This window comes from Hippoglossus stenolepis, chromosome 21 (assembly GCF_022539355.2).
Source record: "Hippoglossus stenolepis isolate QCI-W04-F060 chromosome 21, HSTE1.2, whole genome shotgun sequence".
In the NCBI taxonomy this organism is placed as follows: domain Eukaryota; kingdom Metazoa; phylum Chordata; class Actinopteri; order Pleuronectiformes; family Pleuronectidae; genus Hippoglossus; species Hippoglossus stenolepis.
Genome location: NC_061503.1, coordinates 9930182 through 9954905, shown reverse-complemented (window position 1 = coordinate 9954905; position 24724 = coordinate 9930182). Strand labels below are relative to the sequence as shown.

The 24724-nt window shown below is 42.8% G+C and overlaps 1 protein-coding gene across 2 annotated transcripts; it reads right to left on the bottom strand.

Moving 5' to 3' along the window:
- Nucleotides 1-5325: 5325 nt before the first annotated feature.
- Nucleotides 5326-22889, bottom strand: LOC118100830 (alpha-1,6-mannosylglycoprotein 6-beta-N-acetylglucosaminyltransferase B). 2 transcript variants are annotated; one of them, XM_035146262.2, is made up of 20 exons: nucleotides 22689-22889; nucleotides 22428-22516; nucleotides 21231-21445; nucleotides 20830-20885; nucleotides 19460-19575; nucleotides 18130-18259; nucleotides 17899-18047; nucleotides 16220-16281; nucleotides 15367-15540; nucleotides 14889-15053; nucleotides 14207-14376; nucleotides 13940-14071; nucleotides 13308-13441; nucleotides 11517-11659; nucleotides 11266-11421; nucleotides 11016-11162; nucleotides 10785-10901; nucleotides 10630-10704; nucleotides 10098-10258; nucleotides 5326-9661 (listed from the first exon to the last, which is right to left on the bottom strand). In XM_035146262.2, the coding sequence occupies exons 3-20, from the start codon at nucleotides 21414-21416 to the stop codon at nucleotides 9463-9465; spliced, it is 2472 nt and encodes an 823-aa protein (XP_035002153.1). In that variant the 5' UTR covers nucleotides 21417-21445; nucleotides 22428-22516; nucleotides 22689-22889; the 3' UTR covers nucleotides 5326-9462. The 2 variants fall into 2 exon arrangements, with proteins under 2 accessions (XP_035002153.1, XP_035002152.1); XM_035146261.2 differs by having other exon boundaries at nucleotides 22696-22889.
- Nucleotides 22890-24724: the final 1835 nt, after the last annotated feature.

Genomic DNA, 24724 nt, shown 5'->3' with positions numbered 1-24724 from the left:
TAAATGGTGATGTGCACTGAAGGGACTGTTCTTGTGATGAAATATTTATTTTCTTTTGTGAAATTTTTCTCAACAAGTGTTTTTTAAATCCCTTTAGGCATAATAAAGATTTGAATTTAGTCCAACTGCGTTTCAGTTCAGTTTCGTCACTATTCCTTGAAATAAATATATATCAATTCTGGTTTCCACAAATCCAATCTGAGATTCACACAATCAATAAAAATAATGGCTGACTCTCCCTGAAAATGTTAGCCCGTATGGACGTATGTAGTTTAAGAATCTGTGGAACTGAAAGAATCCGTAAACAACAAACTCCCACTTTTTGTGATGCTGCTTGCTGCCGATGTCAACAGAAAAATAGCAACATGCTTTTTCTCATGCAGATCCAGTCTCTTTGATGCAGGTCGGCCCCTCTCCTTCTCCGTCTCCTTCCGCCATTGTGTGCCCCTCAGAATTCTCACTGGACTCCCTTACTCCTTCTCGCTTCCTCACACACACACACACACGCACTCACAGACAAACACACACACACACACACACACATATTATCCCTTCCTCGGGGCTGTGTCTGACTCCGGCATGAAATCAATTTCGGAGCCCGCACCCTCCCACCACCCTTCTTCGGCGCCCATTTTCTCTCACCATGAAGCGAGACCGTTGCTGTGCCAGCCTGAGGACAAAATCGCCCCCCCTCCCCAACCTAATGCCCCTTTCCCCGTCCCAGAAACCCTCAGTTCTGCGCCCTCGTGGCGCCCGGCATCGTCACCCAGTCTCCCTTCCTTCCTCGCCATCACCTACTTTTCACAGTGGCTCTAAAGGCCTCATCTTTCCACCATACCCCATTTCCATAAACTTTTTAAATATGAAAATGCAATCCACACAGATAGTTGAGACCACACACTGTGAATCAGTAAAACTTTGTTTCGTTTTCACCCTGCTGTTTTACCACCAACTGTATGTGTGGAATACCTGTGAAAATCAACTTTACTGTCTGAGAAACTCAAAGAGTTGCTTGAGTACATAAAAAAAAGTTTAGCCTTTGATCATCAAAATACAGGCTAAATGGGAGGCCATTAAAACTTCACATAAAAAATCAGGCGTAACAACAGTTTGGCAACGTGACAGCAGCATGAAAAGGTCTGGAATCCGAAAATTGGTATAAAGTGACAAATAGTGCGTAAGTTGAAAGAGGAATGGACGTGTGGAGGTGCGGCGGCGCAGCTTTTATCATTGCGATTCCCTTTGCCGGAGTGCACTGCTCCTTCCTAATCCGCACTGACAGAGTTTTCATCATCTGAGGAGGTGGGGACGACGGAGGACTGGAGGGAGCTGGGGGACTTTCCTCCACTTTCTCCCCCAGTGGCAGTGCATGCCGAGCGGCCTCCGCCAGGGCCACCAAGGCCCCCTTTGTGCCCGTTATCACCAAGTGGTGAGTGATGGCGCGGCGGCCTCCCGCTCTCAGGAGAGGGGAGAGGGTTGGGAGGGGGAGGAGGTGGGGAGGAGAAGGTGCAGGAGAGGAGTAGATTGGAATGTTCCCAGAAGAGACAGAGAGCCAAAAGAGAGGAAAAGAAAGGGGAGAGAAAAAAGACGGAGGCTGTTTGAAGGGATGGCCGTTGTATCATCTGCACTTTTCTCACAGGTGCACTGCAGGAGAAATGTGCTTCGCTGTGATGACTCATTACCATCAATGAAATGTGGGAGCTGTTGGGAGAATGGTCAGGATTTCACTCATTATATTTCTCGTTCATCCCTTAACCATGTTTTATCTGACAGGCTCCAGTTCAACAAGCTGATGTCATACGAGCTCTAACCAGCGCGCTTCGTGTTTCCTGCTACGATTCCATGTCTTGACTCAATTAGAGACGAGCACTGAACAAACGTCTAGACAACGGGCAGATGTCGAGGTACATCCGAGTCGCTGCAGATGGATCTTGGGAACTGCCCAGACGTTGCAAAGGGGTGAAAGGTCAGATTCCCCCGACCCCTGCTCTTCTCTCCTCTCCTTTCCCATCCTGCTCCCACGCTCCCTCCATCACGACAACACCTGTGTCCTCACCAGCACCCAGGTCCACACACACACACACACACAGACACAAGCATTTATACATGCAGATACCAGTGTCACAGACATCTCTCTCTCTCTCTCTCTCTCTCTCTCTCTCTCTCACACACACACATCTCTCTCACTCTCTCTCTCTCTCTCTCTCTCACACACACACACACACACACACACACACACACACACACATTCCTGGCCTTCCCAGCTGCCTGTGCACCTGTGCTGGCAGCTGTCATCACCGTGGTAACTGGCATACAGCTGGCTGTGTCACTATCACCTGACTCATCTGCCTTTCAGAGAGAAAGAGAAAGAAGCGGGCAGAAAAAGAGGTGGATAAATGAACAAATACTTAAAATTTAGAATGGAGGTGTAAGTGAATGACAGAAAAACTGGACACATCAATGGTTGTTGAAGAGAAAGGGGGAAATGAGAAAACTGTGGCAAACTAAATTAGAAGAGTGAGGAATTTATTTATTTTCGGGATAACCTCTCCTGTTATTCCACACCTGCCCAGCAGGTGTCACTATTGAGTTTCTCCCCTTTGCTCCTCCTCTGTTTTTGTCAACTGCGCTCCCAGCTGCTCCTCATTGACAAACCAGCCGCAGTATAAATAGATGACAGGTATCTATCACTCTCTGCCATGATGTCTGTGTTAGCCTGGTGACAGTGTTTCTCCGCTCACTGCCTTTTTGACCTGTGGTAAGTTAAAGACAACATCCGAAAAAAGGACAAACTTAAGTTTGCATGAAGTCGGCGTTCACAAAGCCACATGTTGAGGTTGTTTTTGACCCAGAACACTGTGAGTCACAGTGGGCTCAAAAAGCAATGAACGTGAAGTGTTACTCATGAACTTGCGGCCTTGTTCAAATTTCAAGTACTGCTTTGCCTCTTGCCTCTGAACACTGGTGCATTATATTTCACGATAGTGAGCAACCACCATAACCATGTTTTCCCCACTACTGGCCTGTGGATGCTGCCCAGATTCACCAATAAGTTCAAACGCCCACGCTGGCTGCAACAGTGTTGGCGGTGTGCGCTGGACGAACACTTCAATGTTTTATTGAGGGATTTTGCTTTAATTTCACCCATCTGTTTTTGTCCTGCTGCCTCCTGGCTGTGTTTAAGTGCTCGATCTGTCTTCCAGAGTTAACGGCAGAGCCAAAGTGAGAGGAGAAACAAAATTATCTTCCAGTTACTGGATTTAGTGTCTCCGAAGATTTTTTTTAACCTGAGATTTCTTTTCCTAGAATATTTCTTTTTTTGGGGGGGTTAATAAATATTGTTGCAACCAAATGCCTAATGGGCATTTATTGCTACAGATAAAACACCACCCAGAAATAAACTGTCCTAACCTATTTCCTCGTGTGATAAAAGAAAAAGCTGAACCATCTGCTTTTAAAAGGTCAGGATCAAGGATGTAGCAAAACAAGACTTGTAGAGACCCCCCTGCACGGTCGACTTTAATTACAGCTGAGGAAGTTGCACAGCTTAACGTGTACCACCCTGCTCGGCTGTTACATCCCATGACTCTGACCGAAAGCAGAAATGCAGTTTAATATGTTTTAATGTGCCGGTGTGCACGCTGCAGCGATGTGTGGCAGAAAGCACCATGCAGCATATGTGCAGGCGTGTCTGCTCGGCCTGTTAAAGCAGAGGGGACATCAAAAGGTGGGTTTTATACCCCCCCCGCACACCCCATTGCCACCCCTAACTATAAATCCAGCCCAAAAGGAGCCATTTATGGGACAATAAGAGCCAATTTATGGGCCCCAAGAAAATGAAGGCAATTCAGAGGTGTAGGATGAAAGATGACAAGGGCTTTCTTGCGGCTAGCAGGCGTTAGCTGGTAGCTCTGTGTTTCTTCACAGCTTTCTCCTCTGTAGCCTGCATGTGCGCTAAGAGGGGGGGAATGGAGAGAAGAGATTTGGGAATTGGGGTCTGGAATTTGAAGAAACACCAGTGCAGCACAGAGGAGAAGCATTTCCTTTCAAAGGAAAATCTGGTCAGCTGCATATACGTAGGCAGAATGATGCCTGCAAAATGATCTTGTACCTTTTGCAGCATGTTTTTCAAGAACTTTTAGAAATGTTGTGGTTGCCTTTGCAGAGATTCTCCGCCAGCTTGGACGACCTCTCCTGTCCCCCCAGAGGTCACAAAACGCTTTCATAGGAATTCATACATAAAGACAACGGGTTTAGCAGCATTCTGGACACACACACACACACACACACACACACACACACACACACACACACACACACACACACACACACAGTGGCGGAGGCACAGGAGAGATGAACCGGATCCGGTCTGCCTCCGAGTTACTCAGGTGTGGTGAGATCGCCGGAAAGCTGACACGAGACGTTTGGGGAAAATCACTGAGAGGCCCGTGCCATGCCCAGACCGCTCAAGCGTATACAACAGCTCTGCAGCCTGCGGTGTGTGTTTGTTGATGGATGCAACAGCACATCAGGAAGAGCTTTTTTCCCCTGTTTTATCCATCTCTCCGTATGTCAACTTCCACAGTATACACACACCAAAGTAGTGTGTCTCTTTGCGGCTGCATGCCCATGAGTCAACTACTCACATTGTGTCTGGAAACAACTTCTGATCGGATCGGTTTATTCCTCTCTACCACCCCCCCAACCCTCTCTCTCTCTGTCGCTCTTTTCCTCTTTTATTCATCTGGTTTAATGGTCTGTAATCGTTACCAAGTATCATTAAGGCCAACCTCTGTGGCTGCTAACAGCGCTGTAGGCAAGCCAAGTGTTTGTTGTCAGCATTTTATTGGCTTCCAGGGAGGAGGGTTGTTGTTGTTCAGTGTAATCTTGGCACGCCAATAACAGGTTTCAATAAAAGCAGCTGCTTTCTTATGGTAGTAAAGCCGCTCACTTCCCTCCCCGCTTTTGCAAGTGTGTTTGCTGGAATAAACTGAAAGCTACCTGCAGAGATGAGTGGGAGAGTCTCCATTTGTCCAAAAACATGTGCATCTACAGTCTTTTTCTCTATTGTCTGATGTGCATGAACACATTTTCTCTCTCTTTAAAAAATATGTTTCTATCATTCATTGCACTGTGCAGGTTTCTCAGGCTTGTGACTGTTACCAATGCTGGCTGGTTTAGCTTGACCACACTGCCCCCTTTAGGGCACAGCTGGCTGTTGCAAATGAACACATTTGGAGAGGCGGAGGTTTGGGCCTGAAAATGATTTAATAACAATCTTTTAGTGGCTTTCAGTTGCTTTTTTTTATTTGCGGTTCACACCCATCTGCATTTACAGGTCGTCAGTAAATCATTGGCAAAATAAATTCTTTAAACCAGGACTTTTCCTTCTCCTTGTTGCCAACACTTCAGAAATTTTAAAATAATAATCGAAAGTGGTACATTAGGCACAAAACCCACCTCAAACTATTTTGAGTTCAAAGCGGACACAAGTGGATTTAAGGTGGATAAACATGTGGTAATGAGACACGAGGATGTAAAGAGGTGTTCAAGAAGGAAACCTAATACAATTAGAAAAAGAGCACTGATGGGTGAGGTACTTAAACATTTTCCTTGTAAATGTACAAATAAATATACAATAATTAACTCAAGTAGAAGAAAAAAGTACCACATAAACGTTTTCACTAAACGTAAAGAAGTACTTGCTTTTTCATATATTCTTAAGTATTAAAAGTACAAGTACTTGCAGACTGAAGCCTATTCCCTAATGGAACAGTTTACTACATCTTTAACTCTGCCGACGGTATATTCAGTTTGATGTTAACAGGACATGAAACGTGGGAAACACAACTGCAGTGTAAACAGTGTGATTCATTGTACACGATCATGCAAATATAACTCAGTAACAACTACAAATCCTGAAGGTAACATTTCAAGAAAAGGAAAAGAAAGACGTGGGTGATTTACGACGATAATATCTCTCGGCCTGTGTCACTTGTAGTTAATATTGAGCCCCTATCATTTTGCACTTAATATAAACTTTGTCCTACCTTTTTGCTTTGTCATCACCAGCTTGTGGGTAATTTAGTAACATGGGACACATAGAAATAAATTCTGAATAAAATGCTAAATCTCAGTTCTGAGTTGGAAGTTTGAGTTAAAGTGAAACTCCGGTGTTGCTTTCTACTATGAGATCTGTCCCGTTATTCTTGGCAGCGAAGTTTGATTTGCCACCACATTCCACAGTTAAAAGGTATAGGAGAAAGAGTTCCCGTGTGCCAAAAAAGAGTTCCCGTCTCTCATGTAAAATTAAAAAGCACTCATATAAACATTATTGAACCTTTGCGCGAGCACAAACATTCCACGATGATGTCTGGCTGACCCCGACGCTGGTTCGTGTTTCCTCTCCTGGTTTCTCCTGGGTTTTTTATTTTGTCCTCCATCAATCATTTCTTATTTTCTAACTGTCTATATCGTTATTTCGCAGTGCAGATGTCACAGCCTACAAGTGGTCATTATTTATTATTTGACTGTATATTTGGACATGTCAGCAGCACACCTCTATGGAAGACAATGTCCTGTTAGTTCAGAATAAAATACCTCAACAAATATCAATGGATGATATATACAACAGACTTGCATATCTCTCATATCATCCGCTATTACTCAACATCAACCCCTAATCCCCTCCTTGGTTCCACACAGGAATATGATAAACATACATGTTTAATTAATATCAGCATATTGTGTTGCCATACACCCCTGACCAATAAAATACTTTGTTGATTTTTGAAGTGGAAATAAGTAAATGCATTATCTGCAGTAAAGAGACATTTAAAAACAAGCCTGTTCAAACTAGCCTACCCTAACCTTGCCTATCAAAACCTTGCCTAACCTAACCTTGCTAGCCTAGACTACATTAATCTTGCCTGGCCTAATCTAGCCTAACATACCCTAACCTTGCCTAACCTTGACTAGCCTAACCTAACCCTGCCTAGCCTACCCTAACCTTGCCTAGCCTAGCCTAACCTAACCTTACCTTGCATGGCCTATACCCTAGCTTAACCTTTATGGTTATGTGCCTTTGCAAACAAAATGTTGGACAATTAGCATTAATAACCACACAACCCAGATATCTATGTTCTACCCATTTATGATCCACATCACTGTTGTCTCAAAGCAAATCACCATCTCATGACCGTCATATGGACTTTGTCAGACAGCCCCATCCAGCATGAGGTCAGTAGGCAGTCGTGTGGAACACTGAAATCTTTGTCTGTCCACATTTACACATTTGCTCCGTACATACCCGGTGCTGTTTTTCAACCCTTAGTTTGACCCTCTGCTATCAGCCCCCTGGGAAGTGAGTGGCAGCTTTTATATGCCACCGCACATGTAACTGATATGAATTAACATGACTCATCACTTTCCAAGAATACGCTTTCAGGGACTTCCCACCGTGTCAAAAACAACTTTTGTTTTTCCTTCATTTCAAACACAAGTTAATTTTACATCATCTTTGGACTGATGAGGCCAAAGTCACAAATGACGGGGCCAAACAAATTCTCGATCAAAATTCAAAGTTGTTTTTTCGTGGACCATTTAGTCGTCAATCACTTTGTCGAGCAGTTCTGTTGTCGCAGCCGTGAGCAGTCTGATCCCTGAGTGACAATAACGTTGTGGTCACATGGAGCGTATCGGTGTAGAAAAGACCTTTTTTCTGCCAATTAACATTCATGAGTGTGTCGTTTCCAAGAAAAACCTCACATCGATCCAGCTTTTTTCTTTTTTAAAGCAGCTCATTGCCTTTGCTGGAGCCATCTTTGCTAACAGCTGTGCCGTATACGTGTAGCACTTACACCACTGATTGTGGTGATGTGGTTTGGCCTTTAGTTGTTATCATTTCACAAGCTGTTTGCAGGGATAGATGATGGGGAAAGTCTGCGTAACCTTTTGAGGCTTCTGACATGAAAAAGTGTGAAACCTCCCAAATCACTGTAAAGTTTCTATCATATCAACCTGGGGTGCACATATCAGGGGGGCTCGACAAATCTCAAAGTCATGAAGCAGTGAGGGAATAATTTTGGAGCCAAAGCATGGGCAAAAATGAGTCATCGTTTATGATCAAAATCTTTTTAAAATGTAATTTCTGGTAAAAAAAAAAAAAGTTGTGAAAACATAATTAATCCTGCCCTCAATGACTTTTTTCCCCCCAAGTTTAAATGATGCAAAAATATGTGTTTGAAAGACAAACAATGAGGTCTGCCTTTACTGGCCGATTTAAACAGAGCTGAGGGGTTTTCCTAAGTCAAAGACGGTTGGGAACCATTGGTGTATATGACAGTATAATCATCGTCTTATGGCTGTGACCTCCCGGAGGCCTCCAAAGGTTATCCATGATTCACTCAGATAATGAGCCTCATCACTTAGGCTGTCACCCTCGCTCCTCCGAGGGCCAGGCTAATATCAGCAACCGGCGATACACTGAGAAGCTTTAATCCCATGCAACACTGACCACTTACTGTAAACGGATGACTGATTGGATACTTATTCAGCATAACATTGAATTGCACTGTACTGTTGTGTGAGACGAAAAGTTAAACTCTGAGAGCTGAGCTGCTTTTTTAGGTCTTTGGTGCCGCTTCCCTCCATTTCAACACACCTTAACAATATTTCCCTCGAGAGCACGTTGCCGTCATTTAATTTGCTCAAGGGATCGAGGAAAAGCTACAACAACCACAAGAGGCATTTTGTTTTTTCGACGCAATGAAACACCAGGCCTTGAATCCTGGTCCCTTGACATTTCAACTAATGACAGTCTTTCATTTTATGGTTCCTGAGTAATGACGGTCTTTACAAAAACAAAACAAATTGAACCGGACAAATTCAGTGACATTCATAACTTGGCACAACCTCTCTCATATCATTATAAAAATTGATAATCGTTAATGTCAGCGACTGCTTAATTTGTTTTGTGATGCGTTCTGTTATAAAAGACTAAATGTCAGTGGTGCTGACTGAGATGATTCTATGGGGCCCTGAAAACTGCTGAGTTTCAACTCGTGTGCATATTGATATAAATACTCTGAGATAATACTTCACCTTCAGCCTATGTAGGTCACAAGACCACACAACTTAGCATTGGCAGGACAGTTTGCTTTTTCTTTGGTTGAGATCATAGACTGTATATAAAGATTAACAACACGTCTCCTCTTCCTCCCACTATCCAGAAATACAATATATAGATGAAGTATGATCATTTGTAGCCAGAGTCTGCACAGTAGCGATGGGAGGATGGATCCTCTCATCGATACATTTGCTCGACCAATGGCAGGTCTGTCTCAACTGTCAATCATGTCTCAAATCTTTAACTGTACAACATATACTCCAGGTGGCTCTTTGGTGTTTGTCTCAGGTCATATTATCCTCTCCTCTTCTCTTCCAGGTACTTTCACATAGTGTTTAGATGCAGTCAGGGCACAGCGCCACCTGTCCAGGCAGGTGAGCTCTGCAGGGACACAGTCTGCGGTGCGAAGGGTCGGAGCCGGCACAACTGAACAGTAGAGGCTCCTGCTGGAGACCACAGTGTCGGCCCCAAGGGTTGTAGGCGGGAAAAAGATGGTCGACTTCCTGACCCATGCTGGCGCAACCTAGTCCAAGCCTATGAAAGTGGAAAAAAGTTAAAGAGATGCGATACAAAGAACAAGAGACTGTCACTCTTACACACTTATTGACAACGGCTGTGGCTGATCGCAAGATGGTCTGTAGATTACCTAATGTAAATGTACAGGGCCGTAAAGCAGGGTGCCAGTGGTCCCAGTCCTTACTTCCAGCCCGTCTGCCTCTGACACCCATGCTCAGACCACACCCATCTTCAAACTCGGCCTTCATTTTGATGTCCATTCCACAGCTGTAAAGTTTAGCGACTGTTTCTAACAGGGTTGTGATGCTATGATATGATAAGTTCTACAATTTATTTTCTTTTGCCAATCCTGTTCATTGGTTTGTTCCCCACATGACAACATTAACATTTTACTGTTGTAGCTGGAAGTTGTTCAGTATAGTGTATCTGGAGTGTACATCTAGTGATCCTTCACCTGGTAAACGCAGAGGGACTGTTGAGGTGGTGAAACAGAGCAGGCTCGCACACCAGGGAGGAGCGTCGACACACGCTAACGCAGGATTGGCCCAGGGGACCCAGGTGCATCCTCAGAGCGCTCTCCGGGGGCCACGTAGGGACAGATTTACTGCAGAAGTCCTGGAGGGATTTCATAAAAACAACGTGAAAGACAGTTAACAATAATGCACCTTTGAACCAAGCGATGGTTTCTCTTTTATCAGTGGCCAGTGTTGCATAAAAGCATTTGAAACAATCTCGACAGTGATAAGTCACTAGTGGATGACATTGCTGCTACAGAAAAATGTTTCATGAAAGGTTAGTGCCACAGACATTCAAAGCTTTTCTGTATATTTTGACTTCAATATGTTTTTTTTCCACACACTTCATTACAGATTGCATAAAACAGGTCAGAGTCATCTATGAGTCTGCGAGATCAGGCCGATTTGAGAGTCTAGTGTGGTGTGGGAGCAGCCGATCATGTAATGCCAGCTCTCCCTGCGTCTCTGCACCTGATGGGTGATATAACCACGAACCCGCTCCAGCATCCCCTCACAGGTGAACTCTCGGGGGGTGAAAGGCTTCACCTGCAAAAACACAAACACATAAACACCTTAATTCAATGCCACTGCAGCTAAAATTATGTTTCACCTTATCTGGAAACTACCTCGGTGCTTAAAATAGCTTTGAGTGCCTCCCGTACATCGGTCCTGTTGGCCATGTCCACGGTCCACACATGAGGTCGACCAATGAACTCCTCGGCATAAGGGTGCTGGGAGGAGATCTGAGATGCAAAGATATTTATTGTGTTTGATTTTCAATAAATCTGTGTTAAAAGGGATTAAAAAACATCAATTTTTGATTCGTATCTGTTTGTTCTTTCACTTTGGGAAGTTACCTGTCTTGTAGTGGGTTTGCCCTTGTAGAAGTCATTGTTGTCTGATGAGTGTGGAGGGTCAAATTTTGGCTGAAGGAAGACGCAGCCCAGAGCTATTGCCTCAATAGGAGCTGGACCCTCATAGGGGAAACCAAGACCTACAAACACCTACAGGGAACAGAGGGAAGACAAATCTCCCAAATCTCCCACAAGATCATATAATAGATGTGAGTCAGATTCCCTGGCTTCTCTATTCTGAGATGAATCTGACCTTGGCTCTGCGGAGAAGTCGTAGGAAGTGTTCCTGACTCAGCAGGCCGTGGTTTGTGATGAAGCCGGGCAGATTAGATGAGTGTCCTGGAGGCTGGTAGACCGTGGCGTGGGTCTCCAGCTCCTCGCTTATCACCTCCACATACTCCGATTTAGCCTGGACACAGAGTATTTGATGATTCCTGCTTGCACCCCATCTTTCTACAGTGCAGTGCATACACACAGTACATGTTACCCCTGAGGTGATGGTACCTGCCACATGTAGTCCTGTTTTCCATAGACGACTGCCATCCTGTCTTTCCTGTAGGTCTCTGGCTCCAGCTCCTCCTCTCTCACGTCCGCCCTCGCTGCCTCCTCGCTCACAAAGCCCAGGAAGGAGTTATCAGGAGTGTGAGCTGCAGATGACAGAAACATAGAGAAGGTTAATCATTTAAAAAACATGTAATAGTGACTGTGGTCTCATTATACATGCAGCACTGAAGTCTCCAATCACACAACTTTTATTCAATAAGAAAACTTTAGGAAAAAATATTTTTGAGATTAAGTCTATTTACTTCTATACTCTAGTTTATAAGTACTACTATATATGTTGGTGATAAAACTCATCTTGGATGTGAAATTCAGTACGACTCAACTTGATCAAATAAATAAATTCAGCCCTGTTTTTCTGAATTAACAAGATCATTTCCTGTTTTCATGAGACAGAAAATTGCTCGTTTTTTAGGGAATTAGCAGGATAATTATCAGTTTTAATGACAAAATAATGCAGTTATTCTGAATTTGAATGCAGTTTTTGCAACACGCTTCCATACAGATCTTTTCTCAAGACAACACAAAAGAGAGACATGTGGGAAACGGAAATGATAGTTTTCAAAAATTACTTTTGGACAGACGGTGTTGGACCCAAGGTCGCGGATGAATAACAGCTAAGATTAAAAATATGTGAGAGACGGAAAACACACTGTGCCGTATAAATCAGCTGTTAAAGGAAATTAGATTTCGAGATGGTTTAGGTTCGGGGCTGTTTGGATAGGCCACTGCCTGCCCCCCCGCTGCCCTACGACACACTGAGGAAGGTGTGAGAGATGAGTATTTACTTTAACTAGGAATGTGCCAGCAAAGGTGTGTGCTTTCATTTGCGTGTGTGTGTGTGTGTGTGTGTGTGTGTGTGTGTGTGTGTGTGTGTGTGTGTGTGTGTGTGTGTGTGTGTGTGTGTGTGTGTGTGTGTGTGTGTGTGTGTGTGTGTGTGTGTCATCCTCTCCTGTCTCTACTTTGTTTAACTACTTTGTTGCCAGGTCTCGTCTCCTTGACACTTACAGCAGCTCAGAATCTTGTCCTGGCTCAGAACCCCTCATCTCTAACACCTGTCAATGTTCACACACCTATCAGATTAGCAGAGCTTTGCAACAACACACAGATATCATCAACATTATGCAATGAAAAGTTTCTCAGATTTCAGTGTTGCGTGTGTGTTTAGTGGACTCGTTCAGTCGACAATCTTCCTCTCCCCTGTTTTACAAGAGCAGTAACTACATTTGCTTTTCTCTAATCATTTCTCTTTCCCTTAATCCTCTTCTTTCCATGTCTTTGTTTCTGCTCTGCTGTCTTCCTCTCTTCCTGCCCTTTCCCCACCATCAGCTAACAGCCAACTCTTTCTCCTCCTCCTCCTCGTCCTCCTCTTCCTCAGCAGGACAAATAAACAGTGCTTCAAGCTGAGGGATGGAGAGCGGCTCTCAGCCCGGAGCGTCCAGCTTGTCTCCATCCCCTGGCGGGGCGGGACGGACGACAGGGAGAGGTGTTGGAATGAGAGCTCTGTCTGGGCACCGGGTTTATTTAACCTCGGCTATAAATCCTCTCACTGTGAGGATGCTGAGAGGGGAGTGTGTGAAAGAACCAACACTGTGGCAGCAAGTTATGTATTTATATATGTTAACTGTCTCCTATCTCAGCTACTCCTGCACAGTGTATAAAGAAAATAACATGTTGCTGGCACCATGTCAGCATAATCAGAATATGCACATACACACACAGAGAGAGACTTACGGAACATGGTCATGAACTGCAGAGGCCGCAGACCCCATCTGCCCCACAATGTTTTGTATCCGTGGCTATTTGCGTAACTCTCCAGGTTAAAGGCCGGTTCGGTGCCAAAAGAGTCGAGGATTCTGAAGCGGCACCTATGGAGTGATTTAAGGAACAAGTTGATAACAAAATAAATCTTTTATATATTTGATTTATCAACTCAGCAATGATGACATGAGCACAAACAACTTGTGGTGTGTAATGCTGCCGTCATCATGTGATTGTAACACTAACCTGAATTGCCCTGAATGTACTAATAACATGGATAATATTATCATGGCAAAATATTTATTATCTAATCTTTTTAAGTTGAATGCAGTGAAGTCACACTGTGTCTGCTTTACATTAAAACAATATCTGACTAATACAAGCTACAAAGAGAGTGTAATATTGGTTGCTAATTTAGTTATGATAGTAACAATATAAGCGGAGGATAGTGTTTCTAAAACTTGATTTACCTTAACATTTAAGTTCTTAATAATAGTGATTATAAATTAATCTTAAATATAAAATAATGATAAGTATTCAGTAAGTAGAGCAGCACTGATCTATAAGAAGCATGAGTGTGTATGTTGGTAATTGTGGATATATACTGGTAATGCTGGAAAGCCAGTCCCATGGCTCCCTGAAGGTGAGCCAGACCGTGGTAGTCGGTGTAGACGAGGTCAAAGGGTAGCGGCCTCTGGATTGGACAACTGCCTCGGCCCGGAGCAGCACCTATCAGGCTAGACACACATCGTACCACTAATTTACCTCCCTAATCATTGCAGTCAAAACTTTTAAAATACATGTAAACGTTATCATTCTGCTTCAGATGAAATCAACAGTCAGCAGCAGGGGGATCCAGTGGTAGTCGTCACCTGTGGAGTTGGCGCTGTGACGAGCTGAGGGTCACGTTGTGGCCCAGGATTGTCAGACAAGCGCTGAGGTCCGCCCATTGGACCAGCTCGCCCAGAGGACCCCCTCTCTCCACCATGGCTTCAAAACGCTGACCAGCACTCCCAGCCAGGGCACCGGGATACAGCAGCACCTACATGACGGAACGTTTTAAAGTCTAGATTAGATAAAAGGTATTTAGAGAAGAGGCTACTCATTTCTGTTCTTTCATTGCTCTTATTACAACTTCTAAACTCTTCTTTGTTCCTTAAATTGACGTATTTAAAGGCATGTCATGAAAACTTCCCCTCATGGGCTTAAAATGGTTTAAACTCGACATCTCCCTCCCTAATTTTGTGACTGAGATCTCTGACTATGCTAATCTGAATCTAGTTTTTATTTCTTTGTTGTTTACTTTAGTGTTAATAGTACTTATTTCAAAGTATATCTATTGTCAAATCGTTGATAGACTTTCCCAGAGGGGGACCTTAAGCTCGAAATCAAGTTCCAAAAAAGTGTATAATAAAAAACATAAGTAAAGTTGCATAAAATTCAAAGATGTTTAGCATTTATATTCACCCATATTTTTTACATAGAGATTTTAGCTTTTTCTTTAATAAAAACGAAATGACACTCGACAGAATGACCTGCTGTTTATACCCTCACCCGACTTGCAACCGTCCTGTTGCTGCTCTGCCTCATCCTCACACCAGCTTGTATCCAGCGCTCAGACATCCTCTCCACTCTGGACCTGATGAAGTTTAATGCAGGTCCACTGCTGCTGTTGCCGATGACCTCGTACAGTTGGCTCAGAGACGTACGTATCGCAGCCTGTGTACAATCAGAACATTTTAAATATCTTTATAACATAATGCACATTTTATTTAAGTATAAAGCTGCCGTGCTCGAGGTTGAAAGTTTAAGGCATGTTACACCTCTCGCTTCACCCAATCAGTTATATCACACTGAATAAAAGCTCCTACAAGCCAATGAATCTGAGAAGATGCAAGTCATAGGTTAGCATTCCAGAGAACAATGCTTTTTGTCACGTGTGACCTACGATTAAAGGTTTATAAAATCGGATGTGTTTTTGTAGACTAGACCACGGTACAGTGAGAGTGATATGAACTTGATGTAATTGTACCTTCTCTGGATTGGAGGGAGGTTTCCTGTGCCATGGCAGCGCTGAGTGGTTCCTTTCAAAACGCGGTGGACAAAAATCTTCTATGTGGCTGAGGTAAGTCAAGATGGAGCAGGTTGTGCCATCCACCCCATAGAAAGCATAGCAGGGGTCCGACTGCCAGCGTACCTGCAGGAACTACCAGAGAGATTTATAATGATACGAATACAGTCATGCAGACAGCAATATTAATTACATGCTATATTTTATTAAACTGTATTTCCATATCTATCCAGATCAAACTTAATCATCTGCCTACTCATTCCAGAAATGTCTGTCTGTCTGTATGTCGAGAACCGTTCATCTTATCGACTTCACACTTAACATGTGTATTATAAATGGCCTGGGGAAGTAAAGTGCTTCGGATAAACTACAGCAGTGGTCACAAACTGGGTCAAACCTCAAGTCAAAATCGTTGCCAAAACATTTTCATGATTGGATTTTTTTCCTGCTACACAGGAGTGATTCTATGTAGCAGTAGCTCTCGAAGTAAAAGCACAGTGTTTGTTTCGTTGATAAAATGCTTGAAATTGACCTGAATTACAGAGCTTTTATTTTGAAAAGTTGTGAACTTAGGTCTGAAGATTGTGTTGATTATATAAGAAACCTCTGAAATCATTCAAACTTATATATAAACCACAACAGTCAACAGTAAAACAAATTCAGTCTAATTTTATGAAAAGCATTGACTATAAAATCGTCATTGCAGGTAAACCAGGTGGGATGAACAAAAGGTTTTCTAACTTCACTCTACACCATAGACTGTGTGCACACAGCCATTAAGTTCATGCTACCACAAATATTTTCCCTTTCTCACCTCCACTTTTTCGGCACAGACCGGATACGCAGCATCCATTGGCACCTCACACTCATTGGGCCCTGTGGGTAAGACATGAGCCGTCACTCAGTTTTGTTTTCAGAGGCCATAGATGCGTCATTACGCCGACAGTCCCGGCTTTAGTAACAAAAACAACATTGTAGAGTCGACTCTGGGTAATGAAGAATAGTGGATAATGACTCTTATATACAATCTCTCAACTGTAACGCACACAGTGAACAGCAGCCACCAGAAAGACATACAGAGGCATTGAGGGTAGAGTGTGTTCTCAGAGGCCATTTCCCGTAAAGCCCCCCCACCATCTCTTGCAAATGTCAATCAACTGCTGAACACACACACACACGCACACCTGACCCACCTGCCTCCTACCAAACATTCCCCTTTTACAATGCGAGCGTTTGCCAACATACACAGCCCTGAACGGTGTAAAACAACCTAGTAAAAATGAAAAGAGAGGGGGGGGAAGATAAGAAAACCTGCAGGAATAGCTGAGGTGTGAAAGCCTGAAAACGGTGATATGCTATAGGAGCGCGGCAAAATAGAAAAAGAAAAAGTGCTCCCCCTGCAAAAACAAGAGTACGAACAGACAAGTTGGTGAAAGGACTCCTGGGTAATTCAGGCCTATTTTATGGTGTGAGGTAATGTGAGAGGGAGGAGGGTGAGGGGTGAGCAGGCTGGCGATGGAGGAAGTGTGTGTTTGTGTGCATGCGGGTGGCATTCGTGTGTGTGTGTGTGTGTGTGTGTGTGTGTGTGTGTGTGTGTGTGTGTGTCTGCGTGTGTGTGAGACACCCTCTGTAACCCACCTCTCACCTGACACCTCACAGGAGGGTCGCAGTGTAGATGTAAACTTTTGGGACTTGTTAAATCTCTATTCAAGGACTCCATCCCCCATAAGCACCTGCACCCACTGCCCTTTAACCCCCCACACACCCTCCACCATCACAGCTTGTTAATTTCACTGTGCGGTTAACCTCTATTGAGTCTACCAACTGTGCGTTTGGCTCCGAGCCTGTCCAATTATCGAAGGTGCGTACAGGGAGAGTGTATTTATTTGGTGTAGCCACAACATTGACGCGTGTTATAACTGGAACAAACCATGAAAATGCTGTTTTACTTTGGACAATGAGGTGCTTTTGGTGAGGTACACTGTAAAATGAAAGCTAAATGTGAGATTTGTGTGTAATAGCCTCATACATTATCTATCTAAATTCAAATTAAAAAAATACAAGCCTGTCTCTTTATCTCTCCATCCAGAGAAAACTGTCCCTTATCCTTTTATTATAAAGCATCATGGTGTTCATGCTTCATGCAGACAGACACATAGACACACAATTCTCTGAGCAGTCAATGAAAATGTGGAAAAAAGCTCTATCTTGCAATGTAAAAAAAAAAAAAATCCGAAATCTGCCCCCTGATCCGGAGCCACACCAAAATGTATTCTGTTGTTTCTTGGCTTATACAGCATCCTTCCACCAATTTTAGTGATAATCCCTCTTGTAGTTTTTGCCTAATCCTGCTAACAAACACCAGTGAAAACTGAACCTCTCTGATGGTTTGAGTCCTCCCAGACAAGTCAAACCAATAAAACCTCCCCAAGTTAAGATAAGTAAAACCCATCAATGGAGACAAACTACATGTGATAAAAGCCTTGCCTTTACCTCTCTGTGCTCTGAGGTCATCATGCGGCGCTGGAGTGTTCGAGCGATGTTGATGCTGGTGACTCCGGCCGAGCTGATCGAGCTTCTGGGCCACTCGCATGAGCTCCTTCTCCACCAAGCGGGCCAGGCCTTGCTGGTCCTGTCTGAAGCTGCAAAGCACACGCATTTATTTGACCTCTAACCAACACTTTATTTGTATAGATCAGTAAACAGTGAGGTGTTGTTGAAGACCTCTGTAGTATGACACTGAGATCCTCTCTGCTCAGCTGGGTCACATCTCTCTCTCTGCTCAGCCTCTGCACCTGAGTGCTCAGGGCCTCCAAACGCAGAGCCAGTCTACGAACGCCGAGACCGCGCTGACCTGCGGAGAATCAGAATGGGGTTTTATTGCCAAGCAGGTTTACACTTAGAAGGAATTTGCTGTGGTGTATTTGTACAAGTATAAATAAAAAAAGAATTAAGAATAGGAAACCAAATTAAATATAAAAATTGCTATAAGCACCAGGGGAGGGATTGTGCACTAGGTTGTAAAAACACTAGAGACTGGATTGTGCAAAGTAAAGTTACTCCGTTAGTTAGAGTACATACAATACATTATATGTGACTATATACAACTCGTATGTGCAGGATCACCCTTCCCTCATGCCAATGTTTAGGTATAAACATATAAACACAGTGTATAAAGTCATATAGCAAATCTCCTAAATAGGAAATCTTGTTCTGTATATCATGAAATAGCAGTATTATGTAACGCTGTTTTCTTAACTCTGTGTCCTGCAAATGAAGCAGTGATTATGGTCACGTGTATTTTCCATATTCGGTGTCGGGCGGTAATGTCACTGGATAATTTTTGTAAGGAGACACATTTTCCACAAGAAAAATATAGGTTTATGACGGATAAAGATGGAAATCAGTCATTATTTTTAAAAAGAAAATATTTAAATTGTAACTAGAGCTCTCTGGTCCTCTCACATTAAACACACACACACACACACACACACACACACACACACACACACACACACACACACACACACACACACACACACACACCAGGGTTTGAACTCTTAAACATACACTGTAGGAATATATTTTTGGGAAAAGTTCCACAGACACCTTTACGATTGAGGGTAATGCGGATTGCTGACCTCACGTGCAGTGGAGACGAATTTACAGGCCAAATTGGAGTCAAACTTCAACATGTTCTCCACAATACAGATGCAAATATCCATCAACTTTACATTTACAATGTTTTTTAATCAGACGTGATGCTTTCACCAATGCCGAGAATATACAAATCCCAACCACTTTGGTTTGTGACCCCGATCTCACCTTGCAACCCTATCACATGGGTTAAGGCCTTGTTTGGACTCTAATTGTTTCAATGTTCTTATAATCGGTATGTATGATCATGTGCTGGTTGTGTTTACATTGCAATTAAAAAGTTATTATTTCTGATTAACGTCCTGTGTGTGTGTGTGTGTGTGTGTGTGTGTGTGTGTGTGTGTGTGTGTGTGTGTGTGTGTGTGTGTGTGTGTGTGTGTGTGTGTGTGTGTGTTACCCTGCTCCTCTGGTGACCTCCCAGCAGGTTCATCCTTGGTCATCTCATGTGGCACCCAGAGGCTCTGCAGCAGCAATGTGAGAGCTGACAGGCACAGACAGAGCACCAGGCAACCACTAGAGGGCACAAGACACAGTGAAGCCTCCTCAATGATACAGCAAACAGCTTTCGGCACATCAGTGGTTGTCAGTCTGTTTCCCTATTCTGTCTGACGTGACCTCCACAGCATGACCTCAAGTATCCCTGCTCTGAAACATCTGTCTTCTCCCACATCTGTTTTTTTAACTAATTGTAAAGTTTTGTTTTATGCAATTTTTAAGATGCAATTTGTAATGTAACTATTTCAACCATTTATTCCTTAAACAACTTCTTAGCTATTGATCCCTTACAATAAGCCATTTCTCAACTATTATTGGTTTAATTTAAGTCATTTTAACAATGTATCCCTTACCTTAAGTAAGTTCTTATCAAACTAAAGTCTCCCCACATACACCCTTGCAAATAGAAGCATTACCACAATCTTTCTAGATAGACAGATAGATAGATAGATATACAATATAATCATAACTGTGCCCAATTTTATGGGTCATATTCTTTTAATAAACACAGATAATCTACAAAACAACTTCACATATTGTCAATGTTATAGTTCTTAGTACATTTAGTACATTTGTTAGCCACATATTGGACATAAAATGTCACTTCTGAATAATTTGTGTCATACCCAACCAGTTAAATCTTGTTTTAACTTCACAGAATTGATTTTCAGAGCAGAACTAACGCAATAAAAAACTTACAGCCTCACTCCAGCCTCTCACCAAACACACTAAGATGTGGAGAATTTAACTTTTCCATGACCAAAGTGTGTCAAAACAAATAAGTGAAGCGTGTGTCCACTCGCTGCTCACTTGGGCGCACACCCTCAGTTTGACAAGGGCAGAGAGAGCGATCACTTCACTTTCATCAGGCCTGTAAACGCACCAGCCCCCAACTAGACAAACACAGTGGAGCCGAGCACAAGCACATACACTAACAGCTTCACTGCTCCCATAGAGCCTGTAAAGCTCCACATTCACATCCAGACAAATGATTTCCATTCAGTTCTCTTTCTGTCAAAGTTGTCAGAGCACTCATCACGACAACACACGCATGTGCTGGAGGGTATTTACAAGAGAGAAGAAGCATGACTGTAAAAAGCACAGGAGGAATCATAATAAACCAGATATTTGGCCTCATATCTGCTACAGATGATACATGACCCAAGTCTACGCAAAAGGAAGACACGATTATGAAGTTACTTTCTACTGAACCATCTCTACTGTACTCTTCTGTTCAGTTATTATCCATTGTGTCTTCATCATGAGTCTTACCTGCGTGGCCGTAGTGCGACACGCATGGCCCTCTGTTTACAGTTTGTTGGATTCCACTGTCGAGACAAGCACATTAACAGGAAGAGCACCATTAATACATGTATAGTTGCATCTTGCACTGAGAAAAATTATTATCATTTATTCATCGATTTAGTCATTCATTCATTCATTCTGTTTTTTCGGTCCACATAAACAATTTCCCCCAAGAAATGTCATGCAAAACAATAAAACATTAAGTTAACACAGAGTAAATAAATAAGGAAACTATAATGTTTTGACCAAACTGTTGTTCTGCATCAGTGTACGACAGATACACAGATGTTTCAATAGCAAACCAGCACAAACACACACACACACACACACACACACACACACACACACAGAAACGCACACATCCTCACCTCCTTGGCTCTCCATCCCAGCCCACTGGCAGCCACCAGGCCTGTTGTCAAAACACACAAACTCTGTGAAGATAAAGTTGGTGGCCGGGAAGTACCTTGCCTCTTTTTTTTGTCTCTCTTTTCGTTCTCTTTTCCCTCCTTCTCCGGCCGTGTCTTTTCTCTGTCCCAGCGCATATGGTTAGGCATCCTGCGGTTGTCAAGGTAACCTGACTCCCCTTAAAAAGAAAACAATACCCTGAGTGCTCCTCGGGCCTTTCACGTACACAATGGAGCCCACGCTATTGGGTGACGCAGTTTCTTTCAGTCGCGCTGGCTAGACTTAAGCCTTGTGTTTGAATCTATACTCGAGAGGGGAGCTCATTTAAATAGCTCAAATGGTGCAGATCTTTGGCTTTGGATACACAACACAGTTTAATGACAGTGTGATGCAGACAATAGACTTAAAGAAATACCCAGAGGAAAGTGTATAAATATCAATTACAGAGTAAGATGTTATAAGGACTTAAGGAGTTATAACAGATACTTCAAACTGGAGTTGATTTATTTATTTGGAGGTTCTGTTCTAGTTCATAACGAGAGAAGCTTTATGTGAAGTTGTTTAAAGGTTATATAACACATTTTAAAGTAAAGATATGCGTCATTGACTCTCCATAGATAATATTATTTGTCTCATTACTCAAAAAATTGATTCAGTCAATCATGCATGAAGAGGAAAGTTTATTTTTTGGGTCAAAAGTGTAAACGCCTGAAGAGGGCGCCATAGTACCAAGATGTTGTTGTTGTTGTAGGCCAGAACATCATACATTGTCTCAAGACACTTATTAGTGACCTTACAGAGAAACCCAACAGTTCCTACTATGAGCAAGTACTTTGTGACTGTGGAGGAATACATATAAAATATTTTAAACAGTGTCAGATCTGGATCCTACAGCTCTGGAGTCAGGGATACCTGCAGAGAGAGAGAGAGAGAGAGAGAGAGAGAGAGAGAGAGAGAGAGAGAGAGAGCTGAGTGCATGATGGGAGTTCCCCCAGCAGTCCAAGCCTGTAGCAGCATAACTAAAAGTCTGTATTTAGGGTATGATGTGATCTATTGGGATAATAGGATGCTGTGAGCTCTTTATTATACGATTGGGCTTCATGACTAAGGGATTTGTAAGTGAGGAGCAAGAATTTTTTATTGTTACGACTAATACTTGCCACAAGGAAGTATCGTTCAGAGCTGCTTACGTCCCTGTCAAGACTGCCTTCGGGTGACGGACAATTCCTCAAACCAAGTGAACTGTATTCTGAAATATACAGAAAAAGATTGATTATTATATTATGATACCATTATTAGTATTGTGATCTATTTGAAGTTTGCCTCTAAAAAGGGGTGATCGTGTCGACCAAGGACCACAGATCACAGTTGCAAACAGCAGGCTGAACATTTCAACACCACTTAACTAACTAACAACATACCATTTACCTGGAGATGCAGGAGACCAGGGCACCTGTGTGACTTGGGGACTTGGATTAGCCTCAATCAGCTGACGTATAGATCATTCAAAGAGGGAACGCGTCCATTTCTTTCAAAATAGACCCATACAATCAGCTGCTGATTTCAAGATTTGTATCCCTCAGCGTCTCTTGCCACAACAAGTAAGACAGTCACAACACTGACCCCTGGTTGACTGACTAAGTCATTTGAGGTAAGCCAGATGAGCGGAGGTTTTCCGGGGAGGAAGCCAGGTTGAACACAGGGAGGAAAACACTGATCAGACCACAGGAAGTCGCTCCTTCTACCTGCTGTTAGCTCATTTACCATTTGTGGATGGGAGCTTTAATTGAATCTAGATCTGCAACCAAATGTAACTTACATTCTTAATTAATCTCTTAATTTATGAATTAATTAATCTAATGATTTAAAATAAGACACCGCATCACATATTTGAGCTTCTTTGATTTACAGTAAAATACAACAAAAAAAAAACATTACAATCACATTCTCACATTTGAGAAACTTTTGAGAATTTTATCTTTCTTTTTTTTTATACCTATGTTTGGCTAATTAATTGACTCTGAAAATCGCCATTCAATCGTTTTGTAGTTTGCATTTATTACCTTCACCAAAGAGGTTATGTCCATTTGTTTGTTGGTTGATTTGTTTGTCCATAATCAAGATTGCCCAAAACTAAATAGATTTACACAAAACCTTGTGCAAGGATGCAGTATGGGTCATTAAGAGAACCCAGTTATTTTTTTCACTTTCTGATTTTCAGCCATATTTAGGGAACTGATAAACAGTAAGAGTGTGTGAAATTTGCTGCAGCTTGATTGAATTTAAGGGGACTGTTGGTTCTTGGTAGAGCTCTACTGCTAAACCGGCCCTCTTCTTCAATGTGCAGCTATTCACATACCTGTACAGCTGTGTCCTATATTTATGTAACACTTCACCAGTGTTATCGAAAAAGTGTTTTTATTTATTCACGCATTTTATAGTCCATGGACGACCCAATCTATCCCCACAGCCACCACAGAAAATAGCAATGCACTCTCACTTTGCCTCCTGGTTCTGTTATGAAATAATTGCTGTCTTACCGATACGTGTGTAGGTAAACAGGTGTGTGTGTGTACCTCAGTGCATACGTGCACAAGTGTGCGCATGTGTGAGTACATGTGAGCTCAGGAGGGGTGGGAGGGAAGCCGAGGCCGGGCTGGTGGTTGGTCACTGTACTGATGTCACGCAGTGTGTGGGAGCGGAAGGATTTGATGAGCATAAACCTTCATAAGCTAGGACCTCAAGGCTTACTGGCTTTACACCCATCTGTCCCTCTGCCACACACACACGCGCTGACGTTCCCTCATGCTCACTCGCATTTCATCATCACAGTCAAATATGCACACACTTATACACAAAATGTCAGCCTGTACTTTGCAAGCATACATCTTGATCCGTTTTCAGGTTTTGAATGAGTATGAAATCCTCATAATGATGTGGTGTTCCTGCAGCATTAGGACGATCCACCTCATGTGACACAGCAGCTGCCGTCTTTCCTGCCCACTTCTGTGCCAAATACATCAGCACAGGTTGCGTGATGTACACTCAATTGGTTGCGGTCGCCATTTTGGCTCTGTGGATCTCATCTTCAAATGACTCAATCAATAGCACGCAGAACATTAATACTGTGCAGGATTAGGTTTTAGAAATTCAAATTTCTTAGCTTTATGTTATTCAATTCCTCTTTCTCATTCCTTCTCTTGAACGGTAAATGGTCTTTTCATTTGAAACGGTATTCTTTACAATCTCAACATGACACACTTGTGTAAGCACCTGCACTTCTCTGCACTCTGCAAGGACAAGACAAGACAAGATGGCCTGAGCTGCTTGACAATGCACGACTCAATGTTGGATAATGTGAAACTTAACAAACAGGTTTAAATTACCATTGCTCCTTCCTCACTTTGCTCATTTTCACATCTCATGTTCTTGATGTGTTGTGAGTCCATCTGCAGGT

Bases quoted from the DNA above. Each gene is read 5' to 3' on its own strand.
- LOC118100830 (XM_035146262.2), bottom strand. From the start codon at position 21,416: ATGCCTAACCATATGCGCTGGGACAGAGAAAAGACACGGCCGGAGAAG. The intron at 14,377-14,888 runs GTGAGGGTATAA...TCCGTCATGTAG, and splicing joins ACAGGACGGTTGCAAGTCGG to GTGCTGCTGTATCCCGGTGC. The intron at 11,660-13,307 runs GTAAGTCTCTCT...TGTCATCTGCAG, and splicing joins GCAGTTCATGACCATGTTCC to CTCACACTCCTGATAACTCC.